The sequence below is a fragment of the Stegodyphus dumicola genome, chromosome 3 (genome assembly GCF_044657685.1).
Source record: "Stegodyphus dumicola isolate Sdum_Otavi_A_Nest chromosome 3, ASM4465768v1".
NCBI lineage: Eukaryota > Metazoa > Arthropoda > Arachnida > Araneae > Eresidae > Stegodyphus > Stegodyphus dumicola.
Genome location: NC_140770.1, coordinates 260,532,665 through 260,547,963, shown reverse-complemented (window position 1 = coordinate 260,547,963; position 15,299 = coordinate 260,532,665). Strand labels below are relative to the sequence as shown.

The 15,299-nt window shown below is 28.6% G+C and overlaps 1 protein-coding gene across 1 annotated transcript in view; it reads left to right on the top strand.

The window, feature by feature from the left end:
* Positions 1-15,299, top strand: part of nclb (PWP1 homolog no child left behind) — a 55,376-nt gene that overhangs the window by 23,588 nt on the left and 16,489 nt on the right. Inside the window, exons 4-9 of the mRNA XM_035368068.2 lie at positions 723-808; positions 2,249-2,357; positions 10,038-10,145; positions 11,377-11,492; positions 12,884-12,942; positions 13,345-13,441. Of these exons, the coding sequence (XP_035223959.1) occupies positions 723-808; positions 2,249-2,357; positions 10,038-10,145; positions 11,377-11,492; positions 12,884-12,942; positions 13,345-13,441 (575 nt within the window). The remainder of the gene's footprint in view (positions 1-722; positions 809-2,248; positions 2,358-10,037; positions 10,146-11,376; positions 11,493-12,883; positions 12,943-13,344; positions 13,442-15,299) is intronic.

Here is a 15,299-nt window from a genome sequence, read left to right as displayed (position 1 = left end):
TTGTTTCAGAGCTTGTACTGGGAAGAAGTGATGCATTATTCTGAATACATTTCTTAAAGTTAAAAAATTTTCAGCTAACATATTGCTTTTTCTAAACAGAAACCATTGCACAATTAATAATACATTTGTCAACTGCATGATTGCATACTGAACTGAAACTATTGCGTAATGAATAATGCATTTGTTTTCAGATGAATCTTTATTCTAAAAAAAAGAAAAATTAATGGGTTTGATGTATTTAAATATAATAGTTGATGATATTAGTTTCTCTCGCTTTTGTGCTGATTAACTTGTGTTTAGTTTAAATAATTAAAAACATGTAATTAAAATTCTAGTTCTTAAAATTAAATAGAAAGTAATAAGTAAAAATTAAGGGAATAATCTAACATCTTGAATTACACTGAATATCAAACTAACAGAAAAAAAAGAGAACAATTTCAAGTGTAATTCCTTATTCTTTTGAAGGTTCATGTGCAATCACTTGTGAAATAGTATGTAAATATTTTAATCTCAAATGATATCTCCATTTTTATTGCATTAAAGAACTACCTACGTATAATCAAAAGTATCCCGCTTTGCTTAATGATATTGCATGGTTTAAATCCATTTGCTGTTCCAAGGAGGTACACAAATTTACTACTATGAAATCAACTGTCGTTTTTACTATTTAATTGATATTGTTTGTTTATGATCATCTGATATTTAAAAAAAAATTATTTCAGATGAAGATCGTCCATTTTTCAATATAGCTGATGTAGCAGTGCACGTAGATAACAAAGATGACAATTATTTGATTGACCATGATGCGGTAAGTTAGAAAACTATAATACAGCATCTGAAGTTATATTTTAGGAGTAACATTAAGACATTTATTGCAAATATATGTTCTCTCTTTGATTGATGCAATTCTGATATGATTAATGCAGTTTCTCATGTAATGAATTGTAGTAGAAACCTTAATGTGCCATTAATTAAATTTATTATATATTTATTGGCACATTTCTAAGCCAAAAAAATACTTTAAAGATTTATTTAACGTAATAATTGCTTTTATGGAAATAAGGATAAATATAAAGTTCAATCGATTTCTTTAATGTGTAATCATAAGTTGCCATTTTCAAACATTTTTTAATATTGAATATTAACCCTTTGAGTGCTGTGACATCCAATCATGTGATTTTTTTGTCACTTGTTATATATTAGCTTATAATTTAAGATATTTTGCTTTCCTACTTTCATTAATAATATAAATGCTATCTTGGTGAATGTAAATTTATGAAAATAGAGATTAAAATAGGTAACTATAAATATTTAGTTAATAAAACCTCTTTAAATACAGGTCTTCATGACAGATCCAAAAGCCCAGGCCGCTCAGAGGGTTAAAGCATGCTATAAGTAGTTTATAATTTTAATATTCCATATGTTAATTAATGCAATCTCTGTATTTATCCATGCTATGTATTCATATTTTATTCAATTTACTTATGTATGACTAGTATAAGGAACATTAAATTTTTGCTGACTTATTTTCATGCTTTTAAAATTTATTTTTTTCATTGTATTAAAAATGTATTATTGTCAGCATTTGTTTACTATATATTTAGTTATGTATTATGTTACTGTATTTGTATGTGAAAAGCTTCATAACAATATATTCAAATCCTCCACATCAAAATCATCATGTATATATTTATATATATGTTGTGATTTTTATTGGTATGTCGATAAAACTTTCCCCATTTTTTATTAATGTACTATGCATTCACGAGAGAAGTCCCTCATATCAGCTGTATAAAAATGTTCCTGTATTACTTCACTATTCTCTGTAAACAATTATATGAAGTTATTGGTCAGATAGATCAACTCGCTGCATCAAGAGAACAATGAATATTTGTGCTGGCGTCAACATGTTAAAGAGTCTTTCAGATTTGATATTTTATATATATTAAGTTAGACTTCCATGATTAAACCTTAAAAATTCTTTAAATAGTTCTTGAAAATTGCTTGAATTTATTTTTTTTTTTGGGGGGGGGAGTACAAATCTCAGATCAGTGATAATTTATTGAAGGCAAATATAGTTAATTAATATTATTTTCAATGTAACATGGCAGTGAAAATTAATTTTTGGTATTTACTGTAAAAAAAGTGATTGGGTGCCTAACAGTATGCTGTAATCATAAGTATTGATTTTTGAATTCTTGTTTGAGTGATGTATTTTTATTTGCATTCTCTGAATTTTACATGTTAGGAACGAGAAGATGAAGAAGAAGAGGAGGAAAATTTTACTATAAAAGATACTGATAATCTTCTAGTTGTTGGCCATGTTGAAGAGGAAAGTTCTGTATTAGAAATATATGGTATGATAATATCCCTCTCATGCCTCACCCCAATTTATAGTATTAGAATTCTTTTTAAACTCAAAAATATTTTTGTAATAACTTTTTGTGGTGAGCTGTGGTTTCTATGTGTGTGAGATATGTTTAAAAAAGAATGTGCAATTTTCCCTCATTTAAAAATTCAGTGTTGAAATTCTTTTTAATCTGTAATTCTTTTTATAGCTAAATACATTTAGAGTAAATTGTTCAAATAAAGGTGTTTTTCCTTATGCTTTGTAACCAACATTATGCTGCTCCTTGTATTTTAGTTTTAAATAATTTGAATAGTTCTTCACTTTAATGACAATAAATATTGATATATTTCATTTTTTTGCCTTAGTTTTAGTCCGCATGTTGCTAAAAATTTGGTCTACTAATAATCTAATGGTTAACGCTACAGAGCCCTCTTATTCATCTCTGGTCCCATTTTCAAGGATTAAATGGGCTGACTAAATGGTATTTTTTCATATTCAAAATTAATAGAATTATTTCTCTTGGAAAATCTCCACAAAGATATGCTTTCTTTTGAGCCGATAACCCTCAGGTGCACTGCTGTAGTAAATAAACCAACTTATAAATAACTTGATCTTTGCCAAGCTTTTGAATGATAGACACAATACAACTGCTGAAATCACTAAAAGTATTGCAGGAATATCCTGTATAAAACATAACTGTTTGTAGAAATATCCTTTATAAAACAGAACTGTTTGTAGAAATATCCTTTATAAAACAGAACTGTTTGTAGAAATATCCTTTATAAAACAGAACTGGTTTTATAATTTTTCCTTTCAAAATATGCCATGGAAGTTAGGAATGTTTAGTTTTAGAATTGCACTCTGTTTGTTGCAAAATGCTATGTTAAAATTGCACAATAAAGACTCAGTCACTTCCATTGAGCTATGTACTCGTTTGTGTGAATTCAGTGAAAGATGATTAACAGAAGAGTACCAAATAATGTTTTATATGTAATAGATTCTACATCATAAAACATTATTTGGTACTCTTCTGTTATCAGGAGACTGTATTCAGAAATGTATGTATATGCACATATGTATGTATATATGTACATACATACAGGAACACATACAGCTATACATTCATGCATACATTTCTGAATCCAGTTCTGATAACAGAAGGGTATCCATTATTTTTCTGTTTAAGAATAACTTTTCACTACTATATTTTAAAGAAAATTATTTATTAAAATTAAACTCAAAAAGGCAAAATGGTGTTATTATCACTGTTTTTTTTTTTTTTTTTTTGTTTATCTTCCTCTATTATTGGAATTTGGTAATAGGCTTAAAGCAGTTAAAGTTTAGAAAATGTTAAGTGGGCTTGCCCATGGTGATTTTGAAGGTCTTATAATATTGTTTTCAAGTAAATTGAATTCTTGTTTGGCTATTTCTAATCTTTTAGGATTTAACTGTCTTGCTTTTGAATAAATTGGTTTGCTATTAATAGTTGTTTTAGAAATTAGTAAATCAGGTTTTCTTATTTTGGGAAATTTTGCCAAAATATTAGAAAATTTATAATATTTGTACATTTGATTCATTGGTTGACAATGTAATTTCATCAGTAATGCCAGTTTAGTTGCATCATACCTTTTTTTTTTTTTTTTTTTTTTTTTTTTTGTTACTATCAAGCAATAAGTTAAATGGGTTAAGCAAATCTGCACCTAAAGTACCTTTAATGACTTTGGCTACGATAAATGGCCATTAAAAATTACGGCAAAGTCCCAAATCAATCAAGTTTTGTCTCAAAGACAGGATATCAATACCATTTGCAGCATAAAGTTTAAAGTTACCACTTATTTTATCATTATATGTGGCTGGAATTAGATTTACATCCGTACCACTGTCAACCAAAAAAATGTATGCCCATTTTTTTGTCAATTACAAAAATTTATAATGGAATTTAAAGTAATTCTTTAACTCTTCAGCAGCAGAACCAGCCACTAATTTTGATTCTATTGGATGGGCAAGTTTTCTTGCATTTTCCATTAACATGGTGGCTTACATTTTTCCAGAAAGCATCATGATATGAAAAGTGGTAATATCACAGTTTGCTATCGGGGTTGCAACGCCTCACTTCTGCTTCTGCCTGTAGACAATGATCTGTTATTTCTTTCAATTGGCTGGTGATGGGAATGGAGCTCTTTAATCTACTGTTTCAATGAAGATATCTTCTCCACTGATTGTGAAATGGTATTTGACTATGTGCTTGAATTCTTAACTTTAGTTGAATGAGCCTCACATACTTCAGTTTGTGAATGCATGTCAAAAATTTTATCTGCCATAATCACCAATTTATCAAAACCTTCATCACTAACCACCAGTACAGTCAAAAGTTGTTAATTCGGACACCCATAATCCGGAATGATCTATAATCCGGACCTCAAAGCTACAAACTTTCTGCGCATGCGTTGTGTTGGCGCTTGCGTGTAAGACCTTTACGGCTGTGAATATGCATGTGCGCAAAATACGTTTACGAATGCACGTTTAATATATAACGGACGGTATAAGCTAAGCTAAAATTATCTAATTCACTTAATGTTGCAGATTGCGTTGTTCCTTAATCTTCGGATTGGATTCGGCTTATTATTTTTTGCAGACTGTTAGAGCAATTTTATAAAAGTAAGCTTGAAAATTCGATTATGCCAAATAGAATTTCTGATATATATTTACTAATATGTAAAGGATCTACAAAGCGAAAGTATGTATCGTAGACCATTAAACAAAAAGTGGAATTGCTGCAAAAAATGGATAAAGGCATATCCTTTGTTTATCTAAACTTTGTTTATCTTTAATGCCACGGCGGCGCGCAATGAATTGGAAGTTGATCTGTCAGCACTATCCTTATCTTCAGGGCAGATGTTTTTATTTTATTTGGCTTATAATTCCTTACTAAATGTAGTATTTCATCTCGATGTACTCCGTCTTTGATATGATTTAAATCAAATTCCTCGTCATTATAACTCACTTCCGATAGCGAAGAAAGTGACAGAGGTTATTATTGAAAACGAAAAAATTTCGATTGACAAATTAGTCAGTATTCTCGACACAGCAATTATAGGGCTTGAACAGCGGAACTTTGTAACTGAACAAGAAATTATGTCTGTCTACAGAATTAAAGAGAATGTATTATCACATAAAAAACAAAGCAACTTAAACAACTTACATTGAATGAAATGTTTAATAATGTAAACAAATAAATACTAAGCCTTTTCTTTTTTTTTTTTTTTTTTTTTTTTTTTTTTGTAAATTTTAATACCCTTTAGATCATAATTGTTCTTTATTTCATAAATTATGGTTTCATATTTTTAATTTTATAATTTCTGCATGCCATCTTACCAAATTTAAACTGATGATCTATAATCCGGAAAAATCGATAATCCAGAATCGCCAAAGTCCCGACGAGTCTGGATTAACAACTTTTGACTGTATATGTTTAATATGGTGTCACAGTTCTTCATCCTGTGATGTTCTTAATACCATGTCAGAAATCTCATTGGTTGTGAAGGATTTAATTTTTTGTAATAGATGGCTTGGTTTCATGTTGCCAATTTCAGTCCCAATAAAAAGGCATTTGATTCATTTATTCCCACTTTCTTTGAATACATTTCATAAATGCTCTTTTGCCAATGAATATTTATTTTTTGTCAGTTATTATGTTTCAAATAATGTATATGTTTAGATTCCATTTGTGAGATATATTTTTATATTTGGTATCTTCTTAGTTATACCATTAAATTGTGCTTCTATCTGAAATGATTGTGATTCTAAATTTCTGACTTATATATTCAGAAAGGTGGAATTTTTACATTTATCTTCATAAATTTTTGAAGAATTAGCACCATCTGACTGGTTTTCTGTCTTCTCAGTATTTGCTATAATATTTACCGTTACCAACTCCAGGTCACCAAAAGAATGTAGTGGTTGCTACATCACAAAAAAATTATTGTTATGTTTAAAAATAACTTTTCACTACTATATTTTAAAATTATTTATTATTTTAAGACATTGATATTTTTAGAACATTATTATAGTAATAAAATTTTTTTCTGTTGCCATTCGCAGTGTTTGCATAAAGCAAAAATTATATAATCTTTACTTCTACAGTTTTATGGTTTGTAGAGGTTACAAATAATTGAGCACCACTGTAGGCTGACGTTTTTTTTAGTAGAATGCAAGCAGGGATTAAAATGCTAATTAGGAGGTATTTATTATACAAAATACTTCAAAATGAAACACACACACAAAAAAAATTATAATAATAACCTGTGTCTATTAAAATTAATTTCTTTTACAATTGCAAATGACCTATTTTCTAATTTTGCTTATACAGTCAAAAGTTGTTAATCCGGACTCGTCGGGACTTCGGCGATTCCGAATAATCGATTTTTCCGGATTATAGATCATCAGTTTAAATCTCGTAAGATGGCATGCAGAAATTCTAAAAATAAAAATATGAAACCATAATTTATGAAATAAAGAACAATTATGATCTAAAGGGTATCAAAATTTACAAAAAAAAAAAAGCTTAATATTTGTTTATTTTATTAAACATTTCTTTCAATGTAAGTTGTTTCATTTTTTGTGCTAATACTTTCTCTTTAATTCAATAAACAGACATAATTTCTTGTTCAGTTACAAAGTTCCGCTGTTCAAGTCCCGTAATTGCTTTGCCGAGAATACCGACTAACTTGTCAATCGAAATTTTTTCGTTTTCACTAACCTCTCTGTCACCTTCTTCATGTCTTTATCCATTTTTTGCAGCAATTCCACCTTTTGTTTGATGGATATCGAAACATACTTTCATTTTGTAGATCCTTTGGGAGCTCCAGCATTGGAAATTCTATTTGACATAATCGAAAGTTCAAGTTTACTTTTATAAAATTGCTCTTACAGTCTGCAAAAAATAATAAGCCAATTCGAAGATTAAGGAACAACGCAATCATCAACATTAACTGAAATAGATAATTAGATAATTTTAGCTTATACAGTCCGTTATACATAAAACGCGCACGCGAAAACATATTCTGCACTTGCGCACAGTCATATGCGCAGTCGTAAAGGTCTTACGCGCATGCTTAAATGCCTATGCGCATGTGTCAACGCGGCGCATGCGCAGAAAGTTTTTAGCTTTGAGGTCTGGATTATGGGTGTCCGAATTAACGACTTTTGACTGTATAGGGTGGGGCAAATGAAAGTGGCCCGGAAAACAGAGCAACTCTCTTCTCTGAGTCACTTTTATTTGCCCCACCCTATATATGCTGTCCCAGAAGAAAAGAATGAAAATTCAAGATAAATTAATATTTAAAGTTTAATTTGAGCAATGCATTGCATAAAGATGACTATAAATATATGTCTTCAATTTAAAATATAAAAAAAGTCAATTGGAATTTTTTAGATATAAAACTTAAAATATGTGATCATAGGGGGAAATGCCTGTCCCTTTCAAGTTTTATGTTATTTAGCCTCTTTGTTTTGTAAACTAATTTTTTTTATAAAGGAGTTAATGATTTTAAATATGAACTATTAAAGTGTGTTATATTCATGATAAAAATTAATTATAGAAGTTTTTTTCTTCAGCAAATCAATAAAAATAATTAGCTTGACTAGTTTATCTATGGCAGTGAATATTTACTGCCCCTTTTAGGCAGATTTACAAACTAATTGTAGGTAAAATAATCTCAAGGTAACGGACTTGACATGAAGTGGAAGACAAATTATTTTTTATTGATTTGCTAAATTTATATCTAAGAAATTTCAATTGTTTTTTTATAGTTTAAATAGTAGAAATATTTTTATAGTCATCTTTATCTAATGCATTGCACAAATTAAACTTTAAACATTAATTTATCTTGAATTTTCTTTCTTTTCATGTAAGATAGCATATGTAAGCAAAATTTCAAAATGGGCTAGATATAACATGAAAGGTTAACTGTACAAGTTTCATTTGCCTTGCTATTTCTTTAGAGGTGCAGATGTTCAAAATAGTGAAATCAATAAGAGGAAAAGATTATTGTGTGTACAAACACAAGAACTTCATCATTAATAATTTTTCGTAGACAGTTCTTGACTACATTTGCTAAAGAAGCATTTCAGTCTTATGACAAATTTTACATAGTGCCATTTGCAGTGACAGAAATGTAAATAAATATAAAAGTAAATCATATCTGCATAAAGTTAGCAACAGTAAACACTATAATATTATGATTATTTTGCTGCTACCTCCTGTTGCTAGGAATGTGATGAGTTTCATTATCGTGAGCACCTTTCAAATTGCCATTTAATACCGTATCATCCCTTTCTGAACAGTTCATTCATCTAATAAATAGAGCATTACAATAAAATTGATTCTTTGGGTTTTAGTTATTTTTCACTTTGTTTTAACATATTATTGCACATATTAAGTAAGATAATTTATATAAATAAATAGAATAAATATAGCAACTGGTTAGAAATAAATTTTATGCAAAATGTCTATTTTTTAAATTGTTTTTAAGAAATAGATGAAAATTATAGTATTTGAATCATGATTCTCTTTAATATGCTGTAGACTTTTTTTATACAGTAATGTTTACAGAACTGTTATGAATATCAATTCAATATCATATGCCCTGAATATTTTAGGTTTATTGTAATGATTCATTATTGTATGGACTGGGCTACAAACCAGTCATATGATTGTAATTTTTTTTTTTCAAAATTATACTTTTATTTTTGATTTCTAGTATTAATATATCTAAAATATCTCTAATTTCTGCTGTTTTCTAACATATTAGGCAATATTAATTTAGATGTGGCAAACAAATAATTTATATTCTAAACAGGCTACCTAAATTTAGAATGCTGATGGAAAATACTATAGATATATTCTAACATACATCTAAACTGTACTGCCTTTTCATGGATGAAGCTGTGCAGGATGAAAATTTTTGTAATCAACTTGTATTTATGCCTATATTGAACACAAAAGGATTCTGCAAAAGTAAACATCTTTTGTACAGTACCTTTATCATAGGTTTATGGAGCATTCTTTTTTGCCAAAAAATCTGTTGTTATTACATACCTCGATATGTTGGAAATTTGGCTTTTCTCCTAGTTAAAGGAAGATATACAAAATTTCATTTTTTAAAAAGATGGTGCACTACCCCATTGGCATTTGGAGGTTCATAAATTTCTAAACAGAGAACTGCCACACCATTGGATTGGTTGCAGTGCAGCCTATGATTTGGTTCTACACAGCTACCCTCCTAAGTCACCTGACTGAACCCATGTTACTTCTTCCTTTGGCGATATATCAAAGATCATATGTTCATACCATCTTTGCCTACAAGTTTGCCTGAATTTAAATGATGCATTTGTGATACTTTACAAACAGTTAATATTGAAATATTTGCCTGTTTGGCAAGAAATGGTATATCACATTGATATTATACAGGTGATTAAAGGAAGTCATAACGAACTCTTGTGGAAAACAATTTAACATTTTTTCTTTACAATGACATAAATTTTCTGTTTGTAATTATAGAAAATATTAAATATTGTAAACAGATAATTCTTTCCTGATAATCTTGTATTTCTAGCAATGTGTCTAAAATTAAATGTGCAGTTTTGTTTAAATGTGCTTGTTTAATGTTCTAATTGTTTTATGCAGTATACAACAAAAATGAAGAGTCACTATATGTGCATCATGATATAGTGCTTCCCTCATACCCACTGGCATTAGAATGGTTAAATTTTGATCCTTCAGAAGATAAAACTGGTAATTTTATTTCTACATATAATTAATTTTGTATATATATATCCTTAACATTAAAAAAGTGGTATATTAAATATTTTATATGTATGTTCAAAGAGTTAGAAAAATTATTAATGAATATGCACTCATCAAAATATATAAAGTCGACATTTCTTTGATATTGAATTCTCAAAATGTGTTCAGCCTTGTTCTCTCACCTTATCAATTCTAAATTACATATGGCTATGAATAGTTCTTTCTAACAAATGTAAGTACAAAGAAGTTCTGAAGGAATCAAAAACTCCATTACCTACCAGTGACTTTAATGGATAAGACATGCTAAACATCATTAATTTGATCCAGTTTCAAATCCTGGCAAACAAGCCTGCTTCGTGCATGTTCTGATTATCCCAATATTATAGATATAAACTAGTTTCAAATAGGAAATCATCTACAAAGACTTCCTTTGCATTAGATAGATAGCCCTTTCATTCTTGCCATGTTCAGCTAAATTTGCAAGAAAAATCCCCTTCAGTATATGTCTTAGTTCTGAAGCTTTTAAAAACTGTACATATCATCTTATGAGAGTTTTTGAAAAGTAGTAGTGATATTTATCCCTATTTATTGGCACTATTATTTAAGTTAAAAAATTGAATTATAATTTCCATATTATAATTTGAAGTAAAATCAATTATGTCTAGCAAATTATATCTAAAGCAGTAATGAAGCACAGAAATTTTCCCTGTGATGAATTACATTTTGTAATCAATACTTTATATAAGGATAAAAATAAAAAAGGGTTTCCCTGCTTTAAAACACTCTAAGAATTCAAGCAATATTCATTAATTTGTTAACTATAATTTAAAAAAATATTTGAATATTTGCTGTAGGAAGGCACTGCTTTAATTAAATGACTAAGAGGCCAAAAAATGCAAGATCCCTGTTTTTAATCCCTGAAATCTTTCTTTTCTCGTAAATATATTATAGGTGAAGTAATTGAAAAGGACTAATTCTTCCTTAAGTAGTATGTAATAGTTCCTAAACATTTTAAGTCTGTATTTTTGAAATAGTATATCAGTATTAGAATTTTTAATATTTTCTAGCATGCATAAATGTATCTTTTGCATATGTTAAAAGCTTCTGTCAAGTAAAGTTTTTTTTAAAAAAAATTGTGTTGATTTGTGTCATAAAAATTCAAGATATTATTTGTATTGACTTGTTTTTCATTATGTAAAACTTTTGGTTCAAATTTTAGGTAATTATTTAGCTGTGGGTGATATGACACCCGTAATCAAAATCTGGGATTTAGATGTTATTGACATATTAGAACCAGACTTTTCACTTGGGAAGATCTCAAAAAAGAAGTCCAAAGTAAATTATTTAAATATTTATTCAAATATTTTTTATTAATGCAGTGTTTTGGTTCATTAAAGATATTTTTTCTTGCCATTATTTTCAGCTACTGATCAAATTACTCCTTTTGTATAAAATTAATAATAATAATAATAAATAAATAAATTGATGCATATTCTATTATACCTAAAGCAAATTTAAATAAATGAAATGTATATGAAAGTAGCAGTAAGATTCCCAAAGTGATAGTAAAAATTTAAAAATAAGCTATTTAGTGTAAGATTCTATGTTGGAGCCAATTTTATATTATTTTTATGTTTCATGCATTGACATCTTACAGTATGTTGCTGATTAGCTGAAAGTCTGAAAATAAATTGAAAATGTATGGCCTGATATTAGTCTGATAACTGAGTCTCTGGGTCTTCTAAAAGATGTATATTTGCTTTGCACTCTTTTTTTTAATAAATATATTCAATAAGTGAATTTGGTATTTTCTGATTATTTGCACTCATGGATTCAACATTACGTAGAATTCCCTGATTTTGGTGTATTTTTGAGTACAGACATGATAATAGATAATTCATGCATACATATACCATGTATGTGTTTGTGAGTACATGCATATTTACATGCCTTATATTTAATGGCCATTTCACTAAACAGTATCCACCAGCTGTAAAAATCCAAATATTGACTGCATATATTTTTATCTTTTCTGATAAAAATTTCTTGTTTCTTACGAAATTCTTTTCATGATTATTTATGAATAGAACAATGCTTATGAGCTGTAAAAATAGGCAAACAAATGTTCTTTGCCATTTCACAAATTTGGCAATGGACTGGAAACTTTTCATTAAGGTTTGGTTAATCAAAAAGTACCGTAAATTTTGTATTTGTGTATCATTGAGTTTAAACACATGCTTTTCAGCAAATCTGAAGAAATCAGATGACAAATATCTGTAAATTTTATATTAGTGTTAAAAATCAAATAGTATGCTTTATTAAACTGCTGGTGTTTTGATTGGATAATTATACTGTACTCTTGATCCTTTTATTAAAATTTGATAAATTAGAGAGTATTTAAGTTTAATAAATAATATATTTTAATATCTGTGTGCTTGCTAACCTTTCATCAATAATTTCATGGCTGCATTTGTAAATTTACTAATATTGAAATTTAAAAATATTATAAACAGTTAATCACAATCAATTCCCCTTCCCACCTATGTTAATTTTATTTTTGGAAATGAAGTAACCACAAAATAGATATTACATCAGGGTATCCTAAAAACTAATATTTAACTTAAGCCAGTAATTTTGAATCATATATAAAGTACTGTGTTTTGATTAAGAAATAATTTTACTTGATATGAATTTTCATTATATTTTTTACTTTCCTTTTTCTGTAGGTTAGCATGAATTCCCATTCTGATGCTGTGCTAAGTCTTAGCTGGAATAAGCTTGTTAGGTATAGTTCAACAATATTTAACAATTTTTTTATTTATCGTCTGAAGAATTATGAATGAATTTATCAATCATCATTTTTATTTATCATATTTTGATTATATTTCATATTTTAAACTGTTTTGTGTACATAGCTATAAATATTAATAACATGTTGATGTTATTTGAAAGTTTTCCTAACTCTACTTGAATAGCTTGTATCAACAACTTCTGTCACACACAGAATTATATTTTGTTTTTTATATAATAAAAGTAAAAACTAAAATGTCTGTTTTTAATTCAATTATGTTTTAATTTTATGTTCTCTAGTTAAGCCAAAAAAATATTGTATTACATAATTTCTCTGTGTTATTAATAACGATGTCTATCTTATTATTAATTTTGTATCTTATTTCTCTTCTTTCAGAACTATTTTAGCTAGTGGTTCAGCTGATTCTACCATAATTTTGTGGGATCTTCAAGAAGGAAAAGTTTTGAATCGACTTGAATATCATACTAATAAAGTAAATGATTTTTCAAAGACATTTTGTATTACTTGTTTTTTAATAAATAGAAAGTAGGGCATCATAATATATTTATTAAAATTTAATATTATTTAACGGAATTTCATATGTTTGTTAGCTCCTTACCTGTGTGTGTTAACCTCTTCCCTACCCGTTTTTGAGAAAAATTTGTCAGAAATGGAAAATGTTTTTTTATTCTTTCACTCCCAATAAGCTTTACAGCTAATTCCACCCAACTTTCAAATAAATGTGGAACAAGTATTGCCATTTATTGAATAAATGGTGAATTGCATTGCATTAACCATTTGATAAATGAAAAAGAACTCATTCTGGGTTTCACAGAATAGAAATGCAGAATTTTTTTTCCCTGCCTATAATTCAGTTTTGAGCAATTGAGTTATCTGGACTAGATTCAGGTGATGCTGGTAGGGGGTTAAATATCCTTTTTGGATTCATGCATGTTTCTTTTAAGTGTGCACATGTGTGTCAAAACATTGTAACCACTGGAGACTTAAGTGGTAAGTAAGACATAAATGATCGTAGTCGTATAATTGTGCCACAAAAAACTGCTTCAGTATCTTCATCAAATCTGCTGTATGACATGTTGCACCATTTTCTTATATTATAATAATTCGGATCTGTATGATGCTTAGCTGTGCTTGTTGCCATGTTATTGGGCCCATGTTCAAATCACTAAGAAGACATTAATGTTGTAACTAACCATCCTTCTTCTGATGGGTATTTTGTCCTATAGAAAGAGAGTTATGGAATAAAATGTGATAAAGAAGTAATAATAAATAAATAAGTATAATGAATAATGTTAATAAATGGACTTATTTAGCCACTTAATAGTTTCATTTTTCCCCAAATTCTATCTGAAAATTGTCACATTTTTATTGCATTTTTTGTTTACTTTACATTTTTAAGTAGAGAAATATAATTAAAATTAATATTTCTAAGTTTTTGAGCATTTCAAACCACTTTTTGGTGGTGATGGGGGGGGGGAAGATAATATTTTTGCTGTTAAGTTGTCTTTTTTACTGCATGTACATGTAACAGAAAAGTTATATTTACAGTTGTATAAAAAAAAGTATAGTTATTTGGTTTACTGGAAAGTACTGTATGTTTTTGGAAAAAACAAAATACAGATTTTTTTTACCGTCAATAAACTTTATTAAGTAATATAATTGCCATTATTATTAATGACTTCTTGCCAGCATGAGGGCAATTTGTATATTCCATTTTTAAAAAATGTTGTATCTTTTGATGCGAAAAATTGGGCCAGTGCTTGTTTGATATCTTCTTCATTTTTGAATTTTTTGCCCTTCAAAAAGTTTTGTAAGGGCAAAAACGGGTGACAGTCGAAGAGTGCTAAGCCTAGCGAATATGGTGGATGCAACAGAATTTCTCAGCCTAGTCCTGCAGATTTTTTACTATCCCCCAAAGCAGCATGTGGCCTAGCATTATCATAATGCAGTATGATGTCCTTCCTATTGAACATCACCAACCTCTTTTCTTGGACTGCTGGCTTTAAATTATCCAGTTACTGACAATCTCTGAATTGAGCTTTTCTTTCAGTTTTAAAATGTATTTGCCCTTGAATGTCCCACCATATACACAACATTCTCTTATTCAGAGTCAGATTTGTTTTATAGGTGGAAAGGCTAGGTTTTCCAAAGGTTCACAATATGCCCTTTTCCTTACAATGTTTTTGTAGGTTATCCACTTTTCATCCCCAGTTATCATCCGGTTTAAGAAGGGGTCAATTTTGTTCCAAGCAAGCAGAGATGTATATATGACGACTCAATCATCCAAATTCTTCTGACTTAATTCATGTGGCACCCACCTTGAATATTTC